Source organism: Falco biarmicus, chromosome 9 (assembly GCF_023638135.1).
Source record: "Falco biarmicus isolate bFalBia1 chromosome 9, bFalBia1.pri, whole genome shotgun sequence".
NCBI lineage: Eukaryota > Metazoa > Chordata > Aves > Falconiformes > Falconidae > Falco > Falco biarmicus.
In genome coordinates this window covers 20642677-20669008 of record NC_079296.1, presented here as the reverse complement: position 1 = coordinate 20669008, position 26332 = coordinate 20642677, and the positions used below count along the sequence as shown (strand labels likewise).

Below are 26332 nucleotides of genomic sequence, written 5' to 3'. Positions count from 1 at the left end.
GAAAGACTAGGAAAGCTTTGCATGCAACGTGCTTCCAGTAAAGGCTGCTGTGGCATCAGCCCTTATTCTTCTGTACCAGCCTAGCTGGTCTGAGGTTTGAGACCTGAAATCAAACAGTTAAAGGGTGCTGTTGAGTCCTGTGCACTGTTGACAGGCTGCAGATGACAGGCAGTGCAGCCCTTCGGGCTTGCCTGCTCAGACTGACCCTGCAGATTCCCCAAGGCCGGATTGTCCTTGGATGATCCACTCTTCCTGGCTGAGGAAAGAAATGGCACTGAATAATAGCAACCAGATGGCATTCAAGAACTGCATCAGCCTGTGTGCGTTAGGATTTCTCACTGCTTCATTCATGGAGGAGGCTGAGTCCTGGCACAGCTTGCTACTGTGCTGCTTTAGATGGAGACCTGTCCAGGACCTCTCTGTCTATCCTTAAGTCTCATTTGGAGCAAGATTATTTGCAGGAGGGAGCAAATAATTACATCCTGTACGGAGGTTGCGGAGCTGTGCAGTGAGAGTGTAACAGCACACCTACTATTAGAATGCTGGTGAGCCATTCTTGAACAACATCTATCTTTTCATTTACAGAGCAACTTTATATTATGTAGTTACTATCTCATCTCTTTCCTGTAAAAAAGGCGATTTACTGCTTAGTAAAACTTCCAATGGAATTTTTATTGAAAGTATATTCAGATATATTATCTTTTCTCAAAATATTTCTCATAATATCAAATTCATTATCATATGAAGATTTTGTTGGGTACTTGAGAATAATAAGATTTGGTTTGTATTTGTGGTGGCTGAAAAATTGTGTTAAAGCAATAATTCTCAACTCAAACGATCAGGTATTAGATACAGAGTAAATAACAAATTATTTAAATGCTTTGATTAGGTTGTATGAAAAACAGGACTGTGACACTCATATTCAACACATGAATACTTTTGTTTTTTTTCCTGTGATCCCGAAGGAGAAGGGATTAAGGTTGAAGACAGTAGATGATGTTTTCTCATTAGGTGGGAATTGATCTTATGACTTGAACTACTGGAACAGATTTTTGCTTTGGCAGTTCATTACACTCTTCAATAAATAGAAATTAGATCCTCTCTCTTGTGTTGTCTGTGTAAATTGCTTTTTTTAAACCTATAGAATTTTTTCCCACCTTTGAGGATAATGTTATTGACTTCCAGCTCAGGTTTATGAAGTTGTTTGCTGTTTTTAAAGCTTCAGCCCCCTGCCCCCCATCAGTGGATTGAGTGACACATTAGGAAGATAAGAAACAAATTCAATTTTAAATAAATGAAGAAAAATAATTTTTGCATAGAAATAATAAAACACATTTTTCATTATCTTTGTTCTGCAGCTCTCCATTGCATGAAAGGTGTGTATTTAGTAATAGTGATTTTTCTCAAGAGAAAATGTATTTATGCTGATATAAAGGTGATATTTCATGCTATATGTATTTCAGTAGGAAATCAGTAAATTGGATTTGTATGTCCTACATTTACCATTGCCTTTGTAAGGCAATAACAAACCACTTGCTCTTTAAATGATGTTTCAGTAGGAGTCAGTATTCTGTTGCTTTGGTTTTTTTCAACTATATGCTCCATTTTTGTATTGATTGATACATATTGAGATAAATCTATGAATGTTTTACACTTTAATTGCAGAGGCTGTCCTGGTGATGCAGTCTTACTTGTGTTGGTACAACCATGTGTACTTGGGCAAGGTGAAACATGTAAGGGAAAGCATCCAGATTAAAAGTTAGCCTGGCTAAAAATAAAAGCAATTTTTAACTTGTATGCATTCCCTTGTCTGGTTCATGGAGTAGCCATGTGAAAACCGGTGCCAGTAGCAATGATAGCTGAAGAGTAAGCAGTGAGGGGAGGACAGCTGTGCCTCTTCTGGTCACAGTGTCAGCTGATGTCGCTTCAGTGTGTTTGTGCATCATGCACAGGGTATTGATGTATTCTTTAAGAGAACCTGCTGCTTTCAAGCTCCTGAGTTCAGGTGTGTCTTCTCAGAATGTGTCCTTCCTCTATGCCAGAACAAGACCTGAGTACAGGGTGTTTCTCCTTTCTGTCTCACCTTTCCTGTCACTCAGTGCAGACCAGAAATGAAGCACTGAAGCTGTAAGAAACTTGTCTGACATTCTTTCAATCACTGATCCGATTAACAATATCGTTAAGATTTTTGCATTGTTAACTTATAGAAAAAAAAAATTGCTTATCCTCATTTTAATACAGTCAATGTAATCTAAATATATTTTGGGTTTGCTATATGAATTCTTGTGGTTCCCTGTCTCCGGCAATGAGAACCTGAAGTCAATTGGCATGTGAATAGTTTGTGTGTTTTGTTATTTGCCACTAGGCGGCACTGTTGACCACGACATGTCTGTGCAGGAACGGTAGCTGTAATAACAGACATAAATATGTTCTCATTTTATCACTGGAGGCACAGCTTTCATAATTCTAAGCTCTTCTCTGATCAAAGAATGCTGAATCAATTGTTTCTTTTTAAGCAATCTTAGATTCAAATTGTTTCCTCCAGTGATTTACCAAATCAGAATCTTGCTGAGGTTACAATTCTACTACTGTATCTATTATTAATGCTCAAGAAATAATACACTCAATTGTTCATACTCTCATTAGACCTCATTCAAATACCGTTAATCTTTTCTGGGTAGAAGGTATAATGAACAATGGGAACTGAGTGCCTCCATCATTTAATGAATGGAAGGTAATTCGGATACAAGTGGATATCGTTCTTCTATAAAGTACTAGGAAAAGTTGACACCTAGTTAGGTACAGATTAGATGCCTGGCTGTTTAATTGTAACATGTTATCCCCAAAATGATAATACACATTGGAAAAATGTAATCTTGTCCCCACCCCCAAAAGATAATGCGCTTTACAATTATGAAACTGATGTAAATTACTTATTTAGTTCATTTAGTAAATTTCAGCAGCTCTCTCTTCTAAATGCTTATCTAGTGTCTCCTTGACTCAGTGTAAAACTTTGCATCCAGAGCATCCTTTGTCAGGAGAGCATCCTTAGCAGAGAGACCTGATAGTTTTTACGTGAGGAGCTACCTCCTCTTGTTTCTTTTGAACGTGGCTTCTTCAAGCTACATTTGATAAATCTTGGTTTTATTATCAGAAAGCCTGGTAGATTCTTCATACCCATCCTATGTCACTCACTTTATAGTCATTTATCACTCACTTCCAAATTTTCTTTATTTCCAAGGAAAACATTCTTAGCCATCTCAGTTGTTCCAGTTACAGAAGCCACTGAATTCCTTTGAACATCTTTGTTACTCTCTTATAAACAGTTTCCAGCCCTAATCTATTGCCTCTTTGGGTAGGGCTCACAATTTTCTGAGTGTAGGTAAATGACTGATTTATACAGTGGAGTAAATATTCTCTGTTCCTAATATGATTTGGTTTTTGACCATTTTTGGGTGTTGATGTGATATTTTAATGAGTTATCCAAGATGAGACTTTGCTACTGACTGGTGTTGGTTAGTTAAGAGACCACCTGCTTTGTAGTCTATCTAAAACAGCTAACTGTCCTGGTTTCAGCTGGGATAGAGTTAATTTTCTTCTTGGTAGCTAGTGTGGCGTTATGTTTTGGATTTGGTCTGAGAACAATGTTGATAACACACAGATTTTTTTTTTTTTTTTTTTTTTTTTTTTAGTTTTTGGTAGGTAATATTTATACTAAGTCAAGGACTTTTCAGTTTCTCAGGCCCTGCCAGTGGGAGGCTGGAGGGGCACAAGAAACTGGGAGGGGACACAGCAAGGACAGCTGACCCCAACTAGCCAAAGAGGTATTCCGTACCATGGGACCTTGTGCTCAGTATATAAACTGGGGGGGGGGGGGGGGGGGGGGGGGGGGGGGGGGGCGGGGTGTTGGCCGGGGCCAGCTGATCACTGTTCAGGCACTGGCTGGGCATTGGTCAGTGGGTGTGAGCAACTGTGTTGTGCATCGCTTGTTTTCTTTCCTTCCTTCCTTTGGATTTATTTACTCTCCCCTTCTCCCTCCTTTTCATTATAACTGTTATTGTTGTTATTCTTTTTATTTTATTTCAATTACTAAATTGTTCTTATCTCAACCCTGGAGTTTTACATTCCTGATTCTCCTTCCGATCCCTCTGGGTGCCAGGGGAGTGAGTGAGTGGCTGCGTGGTACTTACTTACCATCGAGGGTTAAACCATGATGCTTGCTTAGGTTTTTAATTTATCTATGTTGAAATTAATGTGTAATTTAATTGCTCAGTCATATGGTCAGACAAGAACATGTTCAGTGGTTCTGCAAAGGCTTATCATCTTCTTTCTGCCCTCCAGTAGCTGCCTTTATCAGCAAACTTGCTTCGCTACTCATCCTCATTCAGGATCATTAGTGTGTATGTTGAATACCTTGGGTACCAGCAGAAATCCTTATGGGACTCCACAGGTGACCTCCCTCCCTTTAAGAAGTGGCCATTTGCTCCTGTCTACTCTTTCTTTACCATATCTTACAGTCAATCATTTAGCCGTGCAAAGGCTTCATTCTCTTGCTACAAAAGTTGTTTCCTTAAAAAGTCTTTGATGAGGAATTTTGTTAAAAGCCTTGTGAAAATCCGTGTCAGTGTTTCAATTGGATCACCCTATCTTGATTTCCTCAAAGCAGTTTAATAGGTTTGAAAGACAGGTCTTCTCTTTATGAAAGCTGTAGTGATTTTTAAGAGTAGATGGCAATTATCTGTCTGTTGACTAATTCTGTCCATTCTTATAGTTTCTGCTGCTTTGTCTGGTGGAAACAGAAGTATAGCAGGCCAGTAGTTTTCAGAACTCTCATGGAACCTTTTTAAAAAGTTGATGTCATGTGTGACATCTGGGATGCAGACTAATTTTCTTGGTGTGTTTTTTTTCTTGGTGTGTTTTTTTTTTTTTTAAATTTTTATTTATTTTTTTAATGTTTGGTGTGTGTGTGTGTGCTTTTTGGTAGTGTGTGTGGGTTTGGTTTTCTTTGGTTGGTTGTGGTTTGGTTTTTTTTTTTTTTTTTTTTTTTTTAGCATGTTATCACTGAGCTTCCAAAGAAGGTTATGCCCCATCTGACTTCAACAGCTCTGGTTTTTAGTAATGTCCAGTAGCTTGAGGGAAGGATTTATCACAGTTTGGCAGGCTGAGAGGGACATAACGTTGCTTATAGTATTAGCATCAAATTACAGAAATAATTTAGTTGTTATACAACTTCTGTATGCCATCACTGATGGTATAAAGTTCAGTCCCATGATTGATAATACTTAAACTGGAACGCAGTGGTGTCCTAAAATTCAGTGTTCTACATCTGGAAATAAAGCCAGTCAGTAATGATGTGCAGTCACTGACAAGAGGCAAATAGTGCATCTTTTCGTTTTTGTAATATGTAATAAATATTACATATCATAAAAATGTAGTAACATTTTGGTTATTACAGAACAAATGAAACGTAAATAATTTTGCTGGTCATGATTTTAATAGTCCTATAACTTAAAGATGGTGCATTTTGCTCACTTTTCCTTATTTAGCAAAGATTGTTTGCTAAAATACCTTCAAAACCAATATGTAGTTGTGGGTTTTGGTAGCTTTGTAGAATGATCTATAAAATTTTATAAAATTTAAGTAGTACTTCATTCTTTTTGTAAAGCACTCTACAGTGTATTTTACTTTTAAAAGATGATGTAGAATGGCATTGGCAAAGGGTAAATTTTTATTCCCGAGATTGACTATAATATAATCTTCATTGTAACATAATTTACTGTAATATTCTTTACTTTGATATAAGCTTACTCTGGTTAGGTCAAATACGGTGTAGTTTTTCTCCAGAGGTAACATGAAGTGTATATTGTGCTACACATTTTAGACCTATACAGCGTCTACAAATATGATGCATTACACCTTTCTTTCAATTTATGACTCATATAGTATGTTTTCTGAGAAGAATGCTGAAATGGATCATTATTATTTGAGCTCATCTAACTCCGCAATTTGAATGACATCCTTTGTTGTCAATTTTTTTTCACTGGGCATCTGTTAAACATAAAAGTACTATACTGTATTTTATCGGAATGAGCAATCCTGACATCTGTAATTAAGCCTCCCCTCTTTCTTCTTTATTGGCTTTAACAATTGCACATTTGTTTACAAAACAGGTCCAGATTGTTCTCTGAACGTCCCTTCTACCGAGTCTTACTGGATTCTACCAAACGTAAAGCCCTTTAGCCCTTCTGTGGGCCGGGCTTCCCACAAGGCAGTCCTCCATGGGAAATTTATGTGGGTGATCGGCGGATACACTTTTAACTACAGTTCGTTCCAAATGGTGTTGAAGTAAGTGATTTTCTCCTTTTTCATATCCTTTCTGATGTGGCTTAGGGAAACGGATCTTACCAGGGAGGTAGCCTCTACCTTGCAATTTAAGGGAAAGGTTTATATGTTTTTAGATTCTTTATTAGTGGTCTTATTTTCTGCTTGTAATTTTCTCACGATTAAAAAAAAGTGAAAATATGGGTAACGTCAAACTGTGTGCAACTAATATGTAATTTCTTCATATAGCGAGTTTTCTTGCTATACTTTGCTGCAAAACATAAAAATGATTGTGGTGATAAAACAAAACAGTGGAAGAAATCCACGTGCTCGTATTTTCAGACAGTGCATCTAGAATGCTATCTGCGTGATTAGGTTAATTTATAGTTATAGGAGACTTCTATTAATGCACGCAGTTAGCCTGTTGGTGCCATGCCAGTAGGGTTAGGCAGGTCATCCGTATTTCACTTCTTTGTATTTATGACAGTGTGTACATGTATGTATTTGACCACCTATTGAAAATAAAAAGGAAGCAGCTGAAAATATTACCTAGCTGATTTGGATGGTCACTTGTATATTCATAGAGGCCCTAAATGTGGCAAATGAAGGTGTTAGGTTATGTTTGTTAGTATGTTTATTTCTCCTATTTTGGTCTACTTGTTTTCTTCCACATGCAAAAGAAATCCTGTCATCTTTGGGGGATTTGTTGTTTATTTTTTTACCTCTCTTCCATCTTGTTGTGTGTTAATGCATTAATGGACTTATTGTTAATGAAAATTTGATGGAAATCAACCATATGTCTGAGCAGGGTGCTCAACAATGTCTTCAGAGTAGTGCAAAAGATTGTGAAGTGAGCAGTTTAGTGGAGTGGGGTTTTTAATGTGTCTAATAATAGTGAGCTTAGAAACCTAGTTTCATAATTTAAAAGTCTGCTGATGTTTACTACAGTCCCGTTTTCTGAGATTGTTGATCCGTCCGTGGAAGAGCTGTTCCTGGTTTGCTTGATGAACATTCAGCACACTTTCACAAGTTAGTACACTGCCGTAGCAGTTAAAAGTGATCTTGTTACTGCTGCTAACAAATTACCGCATCAGATAAACAGTGACTGATAGAGTCTGCCACCGTAGTTAGTTTGAACATACAAAACCCTCTATTTCGCTGCAGGTAGGAAATGTTTACTTTTCTATTTCTCTTCTAGCTACAATTTGGAAAGCAGTATATGGAATGTAGTACCTGTATCCAAAGGGCCACTCCAGAGATATGGACACACTCTCGCTTTATATCAGGTTTGGACTCTTAAGCATCCTATTTAATTAATTTATTTGTGCGTGCTGTTAGTGATCCTAAAATGATTCATCATGAACATAGTTTTTGAAGAGAATTTAATTTCTAGTTCCTAAACATTTTGTATTAGTATTGTCTTTCAGTACTTAGATGTATTGCACAATTTTTGGAAAAAAGATTGTGCAGGAGTCACTTACTAGCTGACCAGAAACCCTCAGAGCAAACCCCACCAATAAAAGGGGGCTAATATAATTGGAATTGTGCTGAGGGCAGGGGAGCTGGGAGCCAAGGGTGACTTCAGCTTGGGCAGTGCCCTCGCTGACCAGGCACCATCCACAGGACCACAGGTGCTGGGTAGCAGGGTCTTTTGACAGCCCCAGGCATGCAAAGTGATGACCCAGGTCCAGGGACTGTTCAGGGAATCTAATTCGGAGCACAAGAAAACAGGGCCAGAGACAGGGCTGGAGAGAAGGCTACAATGTATGCCTGAAGGGTCCATCCAGAAGACAAGGTACCTACGGCACAGGTCCAGGTCCATCCAGGAGGCAGATCACAGGCAGTCGGGAACTAAAGGGTCCATGCCTGAGCTCTGGCACAGGCTAGTCAGGGTTATTAAGGACTGTTAATGCCCTAAAGTTTATGACAGTAAGAAATAAATTTTTATTTATGTGTTATTACTTACTATGGAACCAGAGTAGTATTAAAATAAAAACTATTTTTCTATAATATCTGTAGGTTTACTGTAAGTTCAAGTAAATATGAACTACTGGCAGTTTTGCTTCTACTGGTATCACATAGTCTGCATGCTGCTTTATTGAAAGCACTTTCAAAAGCTTATTTCACACACACACACAAAAGAAAGAAAAAAAAAGAAATAATCTTCATAAAAAAGCAGACTTTTGTTACTTTTGGGCTAGTGTAAGCCTCGTCTCCAAAATATAAAGGACCAAAAGTGACTGCAGTGCATAATTTAGCCTTGTACAGACACTGGCAAACTTGTTACCCGTGACAAAGAAATATGAAATTTGTATCACAAGTTTTCAGTTGTTTGCACAAGACTTCTCCAGTGGTGAAGAACAAAAGAGATTGTATCAAGTCAGACCAGAGTGTTCGTCTAGCCTGGTAACGTGTCTTGAATAACGGTAACAGTGAATGCTTAGGGAAGAATATAACAAAAAATGACAAGAACATACAGAAACTTCCTCAGAATACTGTCCTAGTCTGCAGCTGAGATTTCCTAATACAGAATAGTGTTTTTGTGGAAAGATTATGAATCCATGTTTTTTATTTTTTTCCAAATTTTTTGACCATATGTTTATGTTAACATTGATACCATCCTGTGCCTAGAGAATTAAAGTGTATTTTTTTAAGAAATATAGCTGTTGGGAAACTGGTACTAGTTGGTTTAATTTTGATGATTCCTACTTCTTCTTTTCCATTTATTTTCTCTGTACCACTGATGATTTTCTTTAAGTCCGTCAAATCCTCTTTCTATCTTTTCTTTTTCATGCTGAACATTCCTTGCATTTTTAATAATTCTCTAGAAGGAAGCTATTTCATATCTTTGATAACATTGTGCCATTGCCTCTACTTCTTCTAGTTCTGTTATGGCCCTTCTGAGACAGGGGGAACCACAGTCTTTAGGGTATTGGTGCCTCAGAGATCGATGTCATAGAATTAACAGTCTAATTTTTTCCTACTAATTCCTAATGGCATTTTGGCTTTTTGAAAATCTGCTGTTGGCTTTGACCTGGTATTTTCACAGAACTATCAGTTATAACCTCAAGATCTCATTCTAGTCAATTCAAAACCCACCACTGTATGTACAGACCTAAAATTGATTTTTATGTGTATGTATCACTTCATGATTACGTATGGAACAGTTATTTACCCTTTTATTCATCCTTGTATTGCACATTCAGTACTATGAGAATCTTCTACAATTCTTTGCTTTTGACCGTTATCTCAGCTATTTTGAGTAGCACGGTGTTGTCAAAAAACATTGTCATTTTTCCATTCATCCCTGTGCCAGATAGTTTTTTCAGTATGTTGAACAAATCCCAACAGTAGGTCTCTGTGGAACACCACTGATGACCTCTATTAATTTAAGAACTGACCTTTTTTTTCCCCCAAAAACATTTCTTTATTTAATTATCTAGCCTTGTGTTATCTGTCTTGCTTGTCCCAAAGCATCTTAATTTATTTAAGGCATGAGGAAAGTTATCAAGGATCTTTTGGAAATTCCAGGTAACTGAGTCAACCTTTGATTCATTCAGTAAAATTCGATGATTTGCAAGATATAACTTCCCTTTTCAAAAGTTGTTACACTTTTTGTCTGTCTTAACCATGTGTTCACTTATTTCTGTCTTTTCTGCCTGTTGCTTCTCAGACTTTTTGTACTACACAAATTTTGAAGGAGGGATTTGCACACTACAGACAGGGGTCAGCCGTTTTGTTCTTACATTCCTTCAGAACTGATCCTGGTGACTTGTTGCTGACTGTTTTGTCAGTTTTTGGTTGGTGTTTTTTTAAAAAATTTATTTATTTATTATAACCATCTGTTATTAATTTCTGCTATGGAAATACCAGTAAAGTCTGCCACAAAGAACTCGCATGAGAAAGTTAACTTCATTTTATCGCTATGGCTTTACTCAGAACACTCCTTCAGACTGTCTGCTTGCACCACAAAGTATCTAGTTGGATGTATTTCTGGCACATTTGAAAAATGATGTATTAGTACTTTATATATGAAATTTTGCAGACAGTTCATTAAATTGTTTCATGGCTTGCCTTTTGTATGTGCTGTGGGTTAATCTGCTGGGGTTTTTGAACCTTTATTTTGAAGTATACTTTTTCTTCTAACAGTCTCTATTATCCTCCTGTTAAGTTAAGCTTTATTTATTTCGTTATTTGTAATGGAGATTTTTTTTTTTTAAATAGGAAGCATTCATGTGATCTGAGCAGATGTCCTTAAAATGTATTCATACTGTCATTAAAGATTTTATCCTTTTAGTTGTACCTTTTAGTTTCTTTATGATCAGGCTTCCTATTATATGGTGCTCCTTTTGAAGTTAACCAGAATTGTAGGTGTGGGTGGATTTTTTATGATGTTTGTTTTCTTTTATTTTTTTTTCCTAGCTTCTGTTGCTCTTCCAGAGATGTTGAATCTGTGCATGGCACGGTTAATATTGTAGAGGTGTTTTTCAGTAGCAATATGAACTAGATTCTGTGCATACTCCAACATCAACTCAAAAATTGCTTTTCTTCTTCTCAGTTCCCTGAGTCATTACTAATGCATTATCTGTTCTTTGAAAGGTCAAATCTTTCTGACTGGTATCTTTGGTTATTACAGTTCTTGTAGAGTGTGTGGACCCTTTAGTTAGGAAACATTCAAGTAATGTATCATTTAGCAGTTCAGCATAAAGGCTTAAAATATCATTTAACCTTTTTATTTGACAGTGCTAATATTTTCCTGAGATTTTTCAGACTGAAGGATAACCCCTTCAGAGATAGTTTTACCAGGAAGTATTAAATATAATAGACCTATGTTAATTCAGAGATCTTTTTGGATCTCAGAGAGGAAATGCAACTGTTGTTAATATTAATGAAAACTACAAGAGAGTGTGTAGTGAGGAAGCTGTTGCTGCTGTCAGAGGCACAAGTTGATTAGTAAATAGAATTCACTAATAATGAGTAAAGCACCACTCATCAAATAATTAACTAATATGTTACTTGTCATATTTTTTCTTATTATGTCAAATATCAATATTTACATAGGCCCAAAGAAGCTGATGATGTAAGTTGAAGAATTTTCAAGAGGAAAAAGTATGTCCTTTTGCAATATGTTCTTAAATTAACTTGTTTGGGTAAACCTTTGATATTTTTGCCTTTCAGATGTTCAGTCTCTTGAAAAAACAGAAAAATAATTTAGTGAGAAATGTAGTAGAACATAATACCTGGAGATGGCAGCTTTGAGCTGTGTTTTGAGCAGCATACTAGTCATTGTGTAGTTTCCTTTATAGTTGAGAGAAAAAAATATCCACAGAGAAGAAATTAGATTAAGTTTTTGGCTTGAGCTCCTGAGATTTCAAAGCCTAGTGCTAGACTGGAGTGAGAGCACAGAGCTAGGATTGCCTGATTGTGGTGCAAGGTAAATTGAAGCTATATAGTTGACTCTGTGGAGAATGCAGTAAGTTACTGTGCCCATTTCCCTCTGAAAGCTTCTTTAGTTAAAATTGAAGTACTGTACTTTATTCTGAAGGAAAAAAGATCAGAAGACTCCCACTGATGTATAGTTATAACAAGTGACTAAGACTTTTTATGCATTTATAGGGGAGAGTCTATAAAATTGTTCTTCCTTTTAGACCAACTAAACCATTAGATAGTACTACCTCCAGTGCCTCTTCAGACTGGTTATTGGAAAGGTGCTACCTATCTCTGCTAGCAATTGGTCCTCCTGTATCTCAGAGACTGTGTATGGTGCCTGGCATCGTGATACTGCAAAATGTCAACATATTTTGAAATAATTCCTCTAAGAAATAGGATTATAAAGAGACTGGAGGAAATGGCTTGTGAGGTTTTTAAAGTAAGTACATACAGCTTTGCTAAACAGTGACTAGACAGGGAGTTAGATGGTAACTTGAAAAATACTGATCCCTGGAATAAAGTAGAAAGGGAGCTGCATACAAGGTGTGCATATGGTCACTGCTGGGAGTTTACTCGGTGCTGAGCTTGTGCTTGTATCGCAGAGTTTGACCTTGTAATTAAACTGCTGCTAGTGGTCCCCAGACAATGGAAGAATGACTGGGCACTGAGATTTGTTTCCTTTGAGAGTGGCAATAGGAACAAGGCAAACAGGCAGTCTGATGTAGGAGTAATCATAAAGATGTGTTCCAGTATATGGACCATTTTATATGTAGTCAAATTTAATTTGACTCATTTGAGTTTCATGAAAGTTACTTTAAATTTAAAGCTTTATTAAAAAAGGGCAATTGTTTTGATTCCTTTTCCAATTTAATTGGTATTGATGTTGAGTCTGTGTATCTCTTCTGGTATTTTTTATTAGTCTAATCAAAACCTAGCGTGAACAAAGCAAAAGAGTAAAAAACTTTTTCTGCTTTAGTACAAGTGAGACAATCTTTCAGCAATTGGTTTATTGTTGTGCTTCTAATGCCTATTTTTGTTGGCTATTTTAGTGTAATTTGGAACAGCACTAGGAATGCAAAAGTATTTTCTAACTGTTCTATTAATAATTAGCAGGTTGTACCACCAATTTGCATAGTTTTTTTATTTGTGACTTTCAATTATGTATTATGCACAACTTGCCTTATAAATATGACTTGCAGACCTCAGAAGTATAAGAGAAGTAGGTAAGATGAGCTGTCATACACTTTATGCACATAGTTTAGATTAAAGTATCTTCAGAGTTCCTTTGCAATTGAGTGGACCTTACTGATGAAGAGATTGGTTCCTTTATGTAAAAAGTGTGATATTTTTCATTCATTGTTATGACATTATGTTCCAACTGGTTTGAAAGTTGAAGTCTAAGCATGATCAGCTTTTATGTCTAGCAGATATCAAAGCAGATGTTAATACTTTTCTGTCTAGTCTCCGTTACTTATTCCTTCCTTTCAATATGTTGAGTCCAAATATTAAAGTTACACAAGATCAGAGTGACATCTCTGCTAAAACTCCAGCTTACACCTTCAGCACTTTTAAAGCTCTGTCCATGCAGTTTTATTTGCATGGTTTTCTTCAGCCTAGTTTTCTGTTAAATCTAAGAACGTTCATGCAAACAAGTAATTTCCTTTTTTTTTTTTTTTTTTTGGCTAAAACCACGCTCACTATCTTATTTTCCTGTCCTATGTTTTGAATGCCTCTGTAGTCCAGGGGAAAAAAAAAATGGCTTTTAAGATATATAATAACTGACTTAATTGAAACCTTCCATGGATTAATACTTTCATAGCCAGCAACAGTGTGGAAAACTGGATGAAGAAATAAAGTGACAGCACTCTTGATTAGGTTAAAATCCTGACATACAAATTGCTGCAGTATGTACTGTTTTAAACTCAAAATTTGGTCCTGCTGGGAGGCTTAGGTTGTAATATACTCCTCATATAACTTAGCAGGTTCTCATTCAGGTACTTATTCAATGATAATATAGCTCCTCAATAAGAATAATAAAGCAGGCTGCAGGAGGAAGAGTTAGGGGGAAGACTGCTTTCCAGTCTGTCAGTCCTGATCTAATGGGAGGATTATTGGATCAAGTAAAGATGTTGATTATTCTTTTTTTTTTTTTTCTTTTTGTCCTTTTGATATAACACATACAAGAACATTTTTGATGTTGTTACCGTATTAAAGAAGGTAATGAGCTGGGGGGAAATGCAGATGAGGGATTTGACCATTCTAAACCAGGTGGATGTATTGAATGCAGAAAACAAGCTTGTGATGGGTAAGGTATTGCCAGATTACTTTGAGTCTTACATTTTGCTTGAAAAAAAATAATCCAGAAATTTCTTAATGATGTACAGATTTGACTAAACTTTTAGAAATTTCAAGTAACTATAGAGAACAAAATTCTGTTCAAAGTTTGAGTCCTGTTAGTTTATATCAAGTTAATTTTTATACTAATGAATGGGTACAGTTTATGGGAGGAAAACAGATTGATAGTCTTGTGTCAAGAAAATGGAGAATGACTGTTCTTAATGTGGTTTGTGAATGGCATTTCTTTGGCCAAATTTTTGGTAACAGTCTAGATTTATATAAGAACTAAGGCAAAATCCTCCTTTCTGAGTGATAAACGTCTCTGTGTAGCCATGATACAGTTAAGAAATAGAAAATGAAAGTTATGTGGTTATTTGTCGTCGTTTAACCCCAGCTGGTCTTTAAGCACCACGCAGCCACTTGCTCAGTCCCTCTCACCCAGTGGGACGGGGAGGAGAGCTGCAAAGGAGTGTAAAACTTGAGGGTTGAGAGAAGAACAATTTGATAATTGTTATTTATTCATTACGTTATTATTCATTATTATTTAATAATGAAATAGAATAAAAATGAAAGAACAATAAGAACAATGATAACAATAACAGTTACAATGACAAAGGGAAGGGGAAGAATAAAATCCAGAGGAAAAGGAAGAAAGGAGCATGCGGTGCACGGTGCAGCTGCTCACCGCCTGCCGGCTGATGCCCAGCCAGCCTGAGCAATGATCCGCCTGCCCTGGCCAGCCCCCGGGTGTATATGCCAGGCATGATCCCCATGGTATGGATTGCCTCTGGCTAGGCCAGGTCGGCTGGCCTGGCTGCGCCCCCTCCCTGTTCCTGGTGCCCCTCCAGCCGTCTTGCTAGTAAGGCCCGAGGAACTGAAAAGTCTCACATCAAAGCGCAACCACAGCACTGCACTAGCTCCTAAGAAGATAATTAAGTCCATCCCAGTCGAAACCAGGACATTATTTTAACATGATTAATTTACTTCAAATTAATTAGAAATGGATTATAAATCACCCCCTTATTGCATTTTCTTTACACTTTTTTTTTTTTTTTTGTGTGTGTGTGTAACTACCAGGAAAGTCTTTTGGAACGCAGGCAGGATTTGCATAAATGTAGCATTCCCAGGTACAGTCAGAGCAGTTGATGAGTATTGTTCTTTTAGAAAAAAGGAAAAATTGCAAAATCTAAAGAATAAAAACATTTGTTTTGGAAAAATCTTGTCTTACTGCATTCATATGAAATACAGAATCAATATTAACACTGAGATATGGTGTAGGGAAGAGAGCCTGTCAAGGGAACTAATGATTTTGGCCCTCTGTTCAGGATTCAGGGTGAAGAAGTTACTCTGGTCTGCTGTGTAGTCTTTTGATTGGGACTTTTCAGATGAGTGGGGGCTCTTACCTGCTCTTTTGGTGATCTTCTTGAGTAACTTCCTGGGTCTGTTTCAGGTTTTTTTTTCTCACTGTAAAATGCTCTTCTGTGAAGGGATTTGAAGTCTTGTTAAAATTATGCAAAAGCCAGGTGATACTGTTGGGGCATGATTTTCCAGGAATTACCAAGTACACAGCCTTGGAAGTCAGGAACATGAGACAGCTGAAGTAAAGCGTACTGGATTACCAGTCAGTTTCACAATTTATTATCTTTTACCTGTATTAAAATAAGTATTCACTTACTATTTTGTGGAAATTCTGTGGGTTGGTTTGTCTGTTTTTATGAAACTTTGAATGCACAAATCACAAAGTTATGATTACTCACTTGAAGGAGGATTTATTTTTGGATTTGGAGCCTTTATTAAATTACAGGAATTAGTGCTTTCATGTAGATCCTGACTTTCTTTGTTATTGTAACTAAGGATAAATGCACATTGAATGATTTTATTCTCTTTCGGGCTTCTAAAAGAATTTTGTGCTCAAATTATAAAGTTCAGACTGCTAAGCTGATTGACATTTGTTCACCAGAACTCTCAAGTTTTCTTATTTTCTTCTGTCATCTATTTAGTCATGCAAAGTAAGTAACTTTCCAAAGTTTCTGGTTTTGGGGTTTTTTTTTTTTTGGTTGGTTGGTTGTTTTTTTTTCTTTTTTTCTTAAAAAAAAAAGTTTTATTTTTTTAAAGAAAAGCATTTTTAATTTTACAATCTGGATATTGTTCATGATCATCCAATGGATTTTTTTTTGTTATTGTTTGTAATCGAAAATTAAATAAGGAATAGGCTCTCCAGAGGTATGCCTGTATTAAAAATCTGTTTTCACAGACTCACAAAGAATAGTTGAGTTTGGAAAGGACCTCTGGAGGTCATCTTGACCAGCCTCTCTGCTCAAAGCAGGGTCAACTACAGCAGGCTCCTCCAGACGTCATCCAGTTGGGTTTTGCATATCTCCAAGGATATTCAATTCCATGTCTCTGAGCAATCTGTTCCAGTCTTTGACCATCCTCACTGTAAAAAATAAAAGTTTTCTTCTTACATTGGGGTTGGATTTCTTGTAATCCAACTTTTGCCCATCCCCTCTGGTTCTGTTCCCTGGATAACACTGTAAAGTCTGGCTCCCTCCTTTTTACTCTGTCCCACCAGGCATTTAGTTTTATTTGATTTATTCAGTTATTTAAGATACACGTACTCCAAAGTTGATGATGATATCAATAAGGTGAAGAAATTAAGGGGAATTTTTTTGCCTTAAATTGTCTTAATTTCTCCAACAGGCTTTCCAAATTGTGGAATTTACTTTTTCTCCTGTATTTGAGTTATTCTCTTGTTACTATTTTGCCTAGCTGCAACAGGTGCGTGTATCATTACTCTGTAAGAGAAACAGATCAAACTAATGCTTTCTTTTTCTCTTGAGAAAAGTGATTTAATTGTTTTGTTCAAATCCTGGCTTTGGTCTTGTGATTACTGCCACCTTCTGTCAACCTCTCTGCTCAATATGCACAGCCAACTATTCAGAGACCCATATACCTTTTGTCATTTTTCCTTCTCGTTATGGTTCATCAAGAATTTCTACTGAAATAGTTTTCTCAAGGAAAAAAGCTGATTTGAGAAAATTGAAACATCTCTTGGGAAGCTTTGGTTCCATTGAAACTAACAGGAGCCATACTGGCTGTTTTGTTGCCTTGCTCCTGAACACATGCGAAGAAATGATGTGATCCGTAGGTGGGAATGTCACAAATGAGCGAGCTGCCTACCTGCTTGGTTTACAGCAAGATGTTTCTCATTTTTGCTCGAATTTCCTACTGAGCAGGAACTCTGAATTACAAGTTCAATATACAGTGTAGTAACTATAGTTAGTTTTAAAGTGTTTTCCAGCAGCGCTATGAGCTTCTTAATCTCAGAAATAGCCCTGGGTGAAGCTTAGTTAGATCTGCTTTTGGCATTGATAAAGCAGTTGTCATGACCTTCTTGTCTTTTTCTCTGTGACTAGTCTTGTGTACAGGATCTGCTGTGTCGTTTATAAAGATTGCAGAAGTGTTCTTTTATCTGAACTTTGAATCATTTAAGCAGAACTGTGAGGAGGACTTTCTTACTGTCAGCTGTCTGAGGAATCGTTTCAAAGTTCACGCAGCTCTTTAGGTGACCTTTTTTTGTGTAGTGTCTTTCCTCAGTGTCAGAAATCTTTTTTTCAAACAGTTATACATCGCCTGCAACTCCCTAATTAGCTCTTTTTCTGCTGTAGTTTCTTATCAGCATTTAAGAACAAATAAAGAAATAATTAGTCTACTATGTTATAGCAATGCTGATTTGCCTTTTAAGATCTTTGTGGCAGTGTAATGTATGAGTCATATAGGATATTTTTAAGAAGAGTATTTGTTCAAGCCATTCCCTTGGATCAGTGCACAGCCTCCTTACAGCTTTTGTGGGTCTTCACCAAGCTCTTTGAAATGTTACTTCATCTCATAGGAAATGAATGGCTTCAGATGTATATATCTAATACCGCTACAAAATCCTACCAATGAATGTTTTTCTTTTGTTCAAACATCAGCAGTCCGATCTAACTGATAACACAAAGTATCCCTGCATAGGAATGATTTAAATTTCAAATCAAGAAACGTTTACCTGCCTCAAATGAAAAAATAATTGAAAGTCTTCTAAAAATTTCAGGTGTACTCTTAAACACAGGTCAGAGAGTTTGGTCAGTCATTTACTGACTGATCTCTCTGAATAATAAGAAAATATTTAAGTATCCCTGGACTCTGTTGTTTACCATCAACTGTAGGTATATAGACAGCATTCCAACGCTCTCAAGCCTTTGTTTCGCTGAGCTAAATAGACTGTCATTCTACTAATCATGTGCATTTTACATGCCGGCCAGTTTGAGTTAATCTTTCTTGACATGTATGATGATAGTAGCATGTATTTTACATTTCTATTTAGATCCCATCAGCTTCTTGTACAAAAAGTCTGAAATTTCTGCTTGGTGATCTAAACTTCCTACATTACGTAGTTTCCTTATCTTCTAGTCTCTCTTTCTGAGGCTTTGTATTCCATGCCAAGCAAAATTGCCAAATGTGCTAAGCCTGCAGCTTCTCCCCATGGTGGTTTTTGTTTTGTTTTGTTTTTTTGAACAAGGTAAGATTATATTTAAGGTAAACCCTAGAACGTTATATTGCAACATTCAGAAGACAACTGCCAGCTGTACAAACAAGGTGCAGATGGGATGCAGATGTTATGTGGTTCTGGTATGCCCTTATCAAAGACTGAGTATCATCCTCAGAACCAGAGGCAGTTTGTTCTACCCAGGATAAACTGTCCTTGAGCCGCTCTGTGAAGCCCACAAACTGCAATTTGTTCTGTGACTTTGTATGCCTTGGTTTGCAACTCCAGATGAAGTCGGAAATTCAGTAGGATTTACTTTCACTCAATACTGAAGTAAATAATTCATTACTTATCAAAACAGATGACGTTTCTGTTTGAGGTATGTGGTTCGTGAAGACTGGAAAATCTGTTTTGCATCCCTTTAAAACAATTCAAAGTACTCCCTATGGCATTGGGCTTTGGCAGATGGGCCCAAGAGGATGCTATACACTCATTGTCCCTTTACTTTGGGCTCTGATGACTGTGAATGTTCTCGGGGCTTAAGTTACTTTGCTAGAATATGCGCTTTTGTGACATGCTGAATGAAATCCCTGTCAACAGAGTGTGTGGAAAATCACGTTTTAGGTCTGTGATTTTTTTCCTTAAGAAAACAATATAATATCCTTTCTGTTTAGTGCAGGGCTTTTTTGTGGTTGTAGGTTGTTTTTTTTTAATAGAATGCTGCAATATGAATTAGAAGAGCTATATAATTAAAGTTTTTCTGCTTGAAGTAATCTGGTTGAGATTCATTTGGGTGTCATTTTCATAGCTGGGTTTATTTTTCAGAGAAACAGTCTCCTTATCATTGTTGGTTTAGTTTAAATGTCATTGTCTGGGATTAGTGTCTGATACTGAGCTGGTAATGTAAGATTAAATGTGAAGATTTAAATCAGATTTACAGTTATGAAATATTACACAGCATAGAATTACGCAGTTCAGATGTTATCCTGCTGTAATCCATTATTTGCTTTCTCTTCTCTCCCTTCCAATTTTTACAGGAAGACATTTACATGTATGGAGGCAAAATTGAAACCAATAATGGCAATGTTACTGATGAGCTGTGGATTTTCAACATTCACAGCCAAACGTGGAGCACCAGAACTCCAGCAGTACTTGTACATGGCCAGCAGTACGCTGTGGAAGGTCATTCAGCACACATAGTAGAGCTGGACAGCAGAGATGTGGTTATGATTATAATTTTTGGATATTCTGCCATATACGGTTACACGAGCATTGTGCAAGAATACTACATCAGTAAGTTGCTTTCAAGTAATTTTTATCATGTAGTGATAAAAAAATTCCTTTTTTAAAAAGTGAAAATCACTCCTGTTTTCAGAAAGAAAAGATGTATTTTTCAAAACAAATAAAACCTCATCTTTTTTTACTTCAAATTATTCAAATAGATCAGATTTCTTGTTAAGCAGTAGCACTTCATACATGTTTGGAGTATAATGGCTTTGGCCATGTGCTATTTTGTACATGACTGTGATACTCTAAGGGGGATGAAAGTTGAAACCAGAAAGTCCATGCAGCAGTTATTGTCAATAAACTTGCTTTTTTATCACAGACTACTGTTTTTATCACAGAAGAGACAAAAGTAAAAAAGAATAAGCAAAGCAAAAATAGAAAGGGCAAAACAGAACACAATGAACAGTGCTTACTACAATAATTTAGTTATTTTGAAGGCTCTTTAATGTTGCTGTAATACTTTCATTCTGATTTTCAAAATGTAATAACTTAGTTCATCATTATATGTAAGATTCTTTCTAAAATGTATATGTATTACTAGAAGAAATAGGAGAAAATGAATGCTAATTTTTGTAAACAACCTGCCATGTCTGCCTGAGATTCCCTTTGTGAACTGCAAGCTTTTCCTAAGGGTGATTTGATTTTAAACGCTAGATTTTTTCTAAAATTTAAATTTAAAAACTAAAATTAAGTAAACCAAGAGGAACTTTTTGATCTTATACATGGTACATCTAAGATATTATTTTAATAGAATAAACATGAAAATCTACACCTTCTAGTATATTTTTAGGAATTTTTATATGCCCATTAATTCAAATTATAATCTTTTCCTGATTTCTTGTTTTCTATAATTTTGATCTTAGTTCCTCAGTTATTTAAGCAATCAAAGAGTGTGTAATCCAAAATTTCAAAGTAATATTTATACATTAAGGTGTAATACATTTTTTTTTTTTAATTGTTCCATTTAACTTTTTTGCATGTCTGTGTTTGTATATAAGCACTGTTTAAGCAGATTTATGGGCTAGGGAAATCCCTTCAAAACTCAGAGGGTTCTTATGCTTCCTGACATTATCTGTGATGGTAGTGTTGAAATTTTATAACAGTGTTGAAAAAGGATAAAAGAGAATGGGAACAGGAAGAGTAGCATCATGATGTGCATTATCCACACTGAAAAATTTGATTGAACTGCATAAAACTATTATAAACTCTGGTCTTGGAATGATATTTCTAAATAATATTTTAAAAATTGTTGAGAATTAAAGGCCAGTTTTTTGAAAAAAAGTTGGGTTTTTTTAATCTACCAGAGAAATATTTTTTTCTTGAAGACGAAAAAGTGTTGTTCTAGTTTTCTGCATTCTGGTTCACTGTAATGTCTGTTGGAACTTTGAATTATTTGCTTCTGTTCAGGCTGCTTACTTAGTCTGGAGTACCAATATTATTCTCACCTGTTATTGTGGGTAGTGTAATTATGAAGAGGGGTACATGATTCACTTTGTGGTGTAAAATTATCTGTCTGGCAGATTTTATTGCTGGCCTTATGGTTGAAATGTATAACTTCTATTTTATTTTTTTAATTTTAAAGCTAGGTTTGTGGAGGATTAATAAAACAGACTAAGCTTATACAAAACAAGCAAACCAAGAGAAAACCCCAAACCTTTCATACCATGGTGATAAGCTTTGAGTAGGAGAAAGCACTTATTTCTCTGGCAGTTATTATGGGTCTGAATTATTGTTGAGTTTTTATTGTTGAGTCTTTTCTAAGACAAGAATTTTATCATATACTAATGAGAAATTTAGTTTGTTAGAGAAATTATCCTTCATTTGCATCAAACATAAACTTGGAACAGTATAGGGTATTACTGTGGAAACGCGTTGATTTCAGTCGGTCTGCTGCTGCGATGCAGGATTATTGGCACATGCAATACTTTGCAGAGCATGGTCTATATGCTGTAACGGAACCATTTCTACCACGGATAATTCTCATCTTTCATTTTACCTCATTGCATCTCCTTCCTTCCCCTTCCCTCTAAGTTAAGTGAATTTTGTGGCAAATTTTCCTGAATTCTGTTTCAGCTGTGGCATTTATCTGCAGTTTTGCAGTTGTAGGATCATTTTTAACCAGAAAATTCCAGGTGGTGGTTTAAAATAAGAATGACTAGTTTTTGGGGAACTTTAGCAGCTCGGAATCCATACTTAAAAGACATAGGAAGTGATAGAAGTATTGCTGTGAACCTGCTTGAATCGGAAAGAAAAATTGTTATAAAAAAGGGCTTCTGACATTATGGAAAGAAAAATTAGTGTCCAATTTTCTCTCTCTCTCTGCTTGATTTCAAAATATACATTACCTTAACATTTCAAATTGTACTGCTTTAGTATTTCTAAATGTTATTGGCCGTGGCTTGTAGTCCTAATGAAGGCTATTTTTCAAGCATTTACCAGATGCCTACTGAAAGAAAGAAGCATAGAAAAAGGCAACTTACCCTTTGGTTAAGTGAACTGAAGCCCCTAGTGATTCAGTCCTGTTAGTGAACTTTGAACCTGTTACATGCAATTCTGGTGCTAAAGCCTTCTTTAGTTACTCTGACCCTGATTTCCATGGGATCTGGGTCAAGAAACATCTGAAGAAGTTTTAATTATTTGTGCATCCCCTAGCTTTTCACATAGATAGGTAGTTCTTATTAACACAATGTGAATCAAATGTATGCATGGTCTGAAAATTTCTAAGACGTTGTCTGATTATTGAAAAGAAAAATTTCTATGAAAGTCCAATAAATTATGGAAAAAGTTGACATGATTTGCAGACAGGTTTTCGCCATGGAGAAGCATAGGAACTCATTTCTAGTCCAAAAGAATGGTGGTTGTTGCAGGAACAAAAGAGATTCCTGTTGTCCTTTCTTGCTATACCTAGACTTACGACTTTTGAGGAACCAATAAATTCTGGTATGGGAATAATGTGAATTATTTTACTAACTTGAACCATAAAGTTTTCTGGGTTACTCCCCAGAGAAATTTATATCCCTTTAGGTTAGCAATACCTCATAAACCTTCTAAGAATCTCAGTGTGAGTCTCAAGGTGAAATATAATAATGGTGGTTTAACTGGAGTTTCTTAATATATAAGGAGCTTTTATAAACTTCTGAATAAGTCTTCTGTGATTTTATTTTATTTTTTTAGATGATAAGATTTGTTTGGATTAGCATCATATCACTTTGGTTTTTAGACTGATTTTTTTGTGACTTCAGAAATAGGTTATAGGTTGCTTTTGATTTATTTAATTTTTTTTTTAAATAGTGTTAAAAGAAATGGCCCTGTGATGTAACATGCATTTCATGGTGTTCCCCCCCCCCCCCCCCCCCCCCGCCATATTACTGTAAGCTTCATGGTTGCTTAAAAAATTTTCAAGTTTGTCACTGCAATGAAAAGAAGGTGGCACACTGAGGTGCTGCTTCGACATTTTGTTCTTTTTGCCTAATCTTTTAAAGGTTGTGTTATGGTAAGGGTAGATTAGGCCAATGCATCTATCTTTCCTTGGATTTTTTTTTAGTGGCTTTATTATTGCATATTTTTTTTTAAACGTCATCTTAGAAACAACTTTGTCTCAAAATCCTATTTTAATTATTCTACTTTGAATCATAAAGTGATTATTGCTGAAATTTGCAATTTTTCTTGATTTGACTATCCTAATCAGTTTTTTGCAAAGAAAAAAATTGGAAAAAAAAAAAGAAAAGGTTTTGTTTCTTATTTCATTTGCTTTGCATTCTTTGATACTGGAATGCGGTTACATCTTTTGCTTCTGTGAGCAAAAGGCTGGAATTTATCACCCTGGTCGACAAATTAAGTGCTTTTAAAATGTAAATACCATATTTTGTAATTCCTTTCAAAAATATATGAGGATTAATCTTAAACAGTTTGAGTTTTCTTCAGTGTCATTGGATTGGAAAATTGGTTATAATTTTAGTGGCTAGGTATCCTCTAATTCGTAGCCTACCTTTAGCAATGACCTGTTTCTGTTTGCTTGTTTTCTGGGTGATACATTGTGTAATGAAAGCAGCTTGTCTCCTTTCCTGGAATTCTCTTTGAGTTATATTCATAGATACCAATCCTCTCTTTTGCAAGACTAATTAGGGCAACCTCACCTATTCTGCTTTCATTCTAATAGTTCATCTCTATACCTTTTCCACCCAGAGTTCATATCTCTTGAACATGGATGATTAGAAAAGCCTTGACATATTCTAGGTGAGATTTCACTAGTGCCTGGCTGAATAACCTTAATCCTACTTTATCTGGAATACCTCACTTGATATGTAGTAAAATGACACTTGTACTACATCCATGAGAATGTCATTGATAGCTCACAGACTTTCTCTGATGAAGCAGTGCTCCTACCCGTTCTCCTCAGTCATCATGAACTGATGAGCTTCCATTTTGATAGAAGTTCATGTTGCTCATCCCATTGCACAATCTGTTTAAGTTTTTGTTGAATTTTGATCCATTTTTTAGGTAAATGTGATGTAAATGGTTTGGTACATTTATAATGCCCAGTGAAACAGTTTCCCATTACTTCAACATTTTTTATTTGTGCTTTTTTTTTTTTTTAAAAAGCCCTTTTGTTCTATACCTTTGCATATTACTGAGGATCTTGTCTCTCCTCCCTCTGGTCTTTAATGTCAGCGTTATGGCTGCTGTTCTTGGTAATCTAACCAGCTTTGTTTAAAATGCTTGCTGCTGGACCTGCAGTTTCACTTGCTGTGTCTGTCAGAATTTTGGAATGGATTCATACCTCCACCTTCAGTACATTCAATTAATGTCTTTAGCTTCTATCTCAGCTGTAATTTCTTTTTCTGTTTACATGTTTTTGTAGATGCCCTTTTTTTTTTGGGTTTTTTTTGTTTTTGTTTTCTCTCTTCCTTCATCAGTCTCCTGGAAATGGTTGTGGTAAGGCTGGACATGAAGTGGGTGATTCTGTTTGACAAAGTGACCAGAATATTGTAACCTGTAACTGTGTCCATTGGTTTAGTAGCTGGCAGATTTAATTATCTGAAGTTATCTTACTGACTTGCCTAAGCATTTCAAGAGAAACTTCATGGTAGATTCTCTGGGAAATTGCCTAGACATTGATGAAAAATGTCAAACTACAAATGAAAAGAAGCCCCTATTACTGGCATGATTTTCTTTTTTTTGGTGATTTTTTTTCTCAAAATCCATTTGAGCTTTTTTTTTTTTTTTTTTTTTTTTAACACTATTAAACTTTCAAGTTGAAATCTGGAAACAAAAAAAAAAAAACCCAACTATTTTCTTATGTCTGTTTGTTTATTCATAGAGCTTTTCCTGTATTTGGCTTTTTAAGCTGTTCAGGATGCAGAGTTTCACGTGACTGGTTTGGTCAATCGAGTCCTTCATCTGATCTAATGATGGAAAGAGTGGGATCTTGGAGTATGAGAAGAGTTATGTAAATGCCTTCAATAAAAATTAGATTTCTGTTTAAAAAGATAAATGAAGATCCGTATCAGTGAGTTGTTAAAAAAAAAAAAAAAAAGGCAAATCATATGCATAGTAATGTCTTTAAATTCAGACAAGTGTATTTTTGTGTGATTGATGCAATATTCAAGATGCTGAAAAAGTGTGAAACATCAAAACTGCATATACACGTTTCGGTATTCAAAATTCAGGCAGCTCAACTGAATTTTAGGATGGGAAGTAGAGAAACTGTAATACTGCTTTTGACTTTTATTTTGTAAAGATGTTGCTGGACATCATTGCTCAAATTTAGGTCATTATTCGTAGCACATGGTTTTTATTATGCAGGAAGGATCAGCTATTCATAGCTCTGTGCAAGTCATGTAAAGCTATGCAGTATGCCATTTTACCATGACAGTGTTCTAAATGCTGCATAAACCAGATATAAATGCAAAACATTTTATTATGCATATGAACAACACCATTGTGTAAATTTATGTGCAGAAATAGTATTTTTTCCCTGAAAAGCATATATGCCAGTCTTTAGGACTGATCAATATTTAAATGAAAAAATGAAGATGGTGTCGATGATAGAAAGGTGTATCTGCAGGTTGACTCCTCACCAACCCTATTACATAAATTGTATCAGGTAAATCTATTTGTTGGCAAGGTAATATGTATGTAAAATACAGTATTATTGGTAGAAATCTGATCTTTATGTACAGATTCGTAGTTCTTAATAGCTTGATAATATCCAACAGAGAGATTGGAATAAAATATTAGTTACATTACACTTCATATAAATAACGTAAATATACTGTGTCAGATATAAATAGTGTATTACACAAACATCAGCATTTGTACACATATACAATCAGCACAGGTCTTCCAGTTTAATCTATACTTTATAACTTGCTATAAGCACTTGTTACTGAAAAAAATGTAAGTTGCTTATAGAGGTAGTGCCTGGAA

At 35.8% G+C, this 26332-nt stretch overlaps 1 protein-coding gene across 2 annotated transcripts in view; it reads left to right on the top strand.

Annotated features, from left to right (window-relative positions):
* Positions 1-26332, top strand: part of ATRNL1 (attractin like 1) — a 525478-nt gene that overhangs the window by 60283 nt on the left and 438863 nt on the right. For both annotated transcript variants that reach the window (XM_056352650.1, XM_056352649.1), the window contains exons 6-8: positions 6171-6345; positions 7520-7607; positions 19654-19909. In XM_056352650.1, the coding sequence (XP_056208625.1) occupies positions 6171-6345; positions 7520-7607; positions 19654-19909 (519 nt within the window). The remainder of the gene's footprint in view (positions 1-6170; positions 6346-7519; positions 7608-19653; positions 19910-26332) is intronic.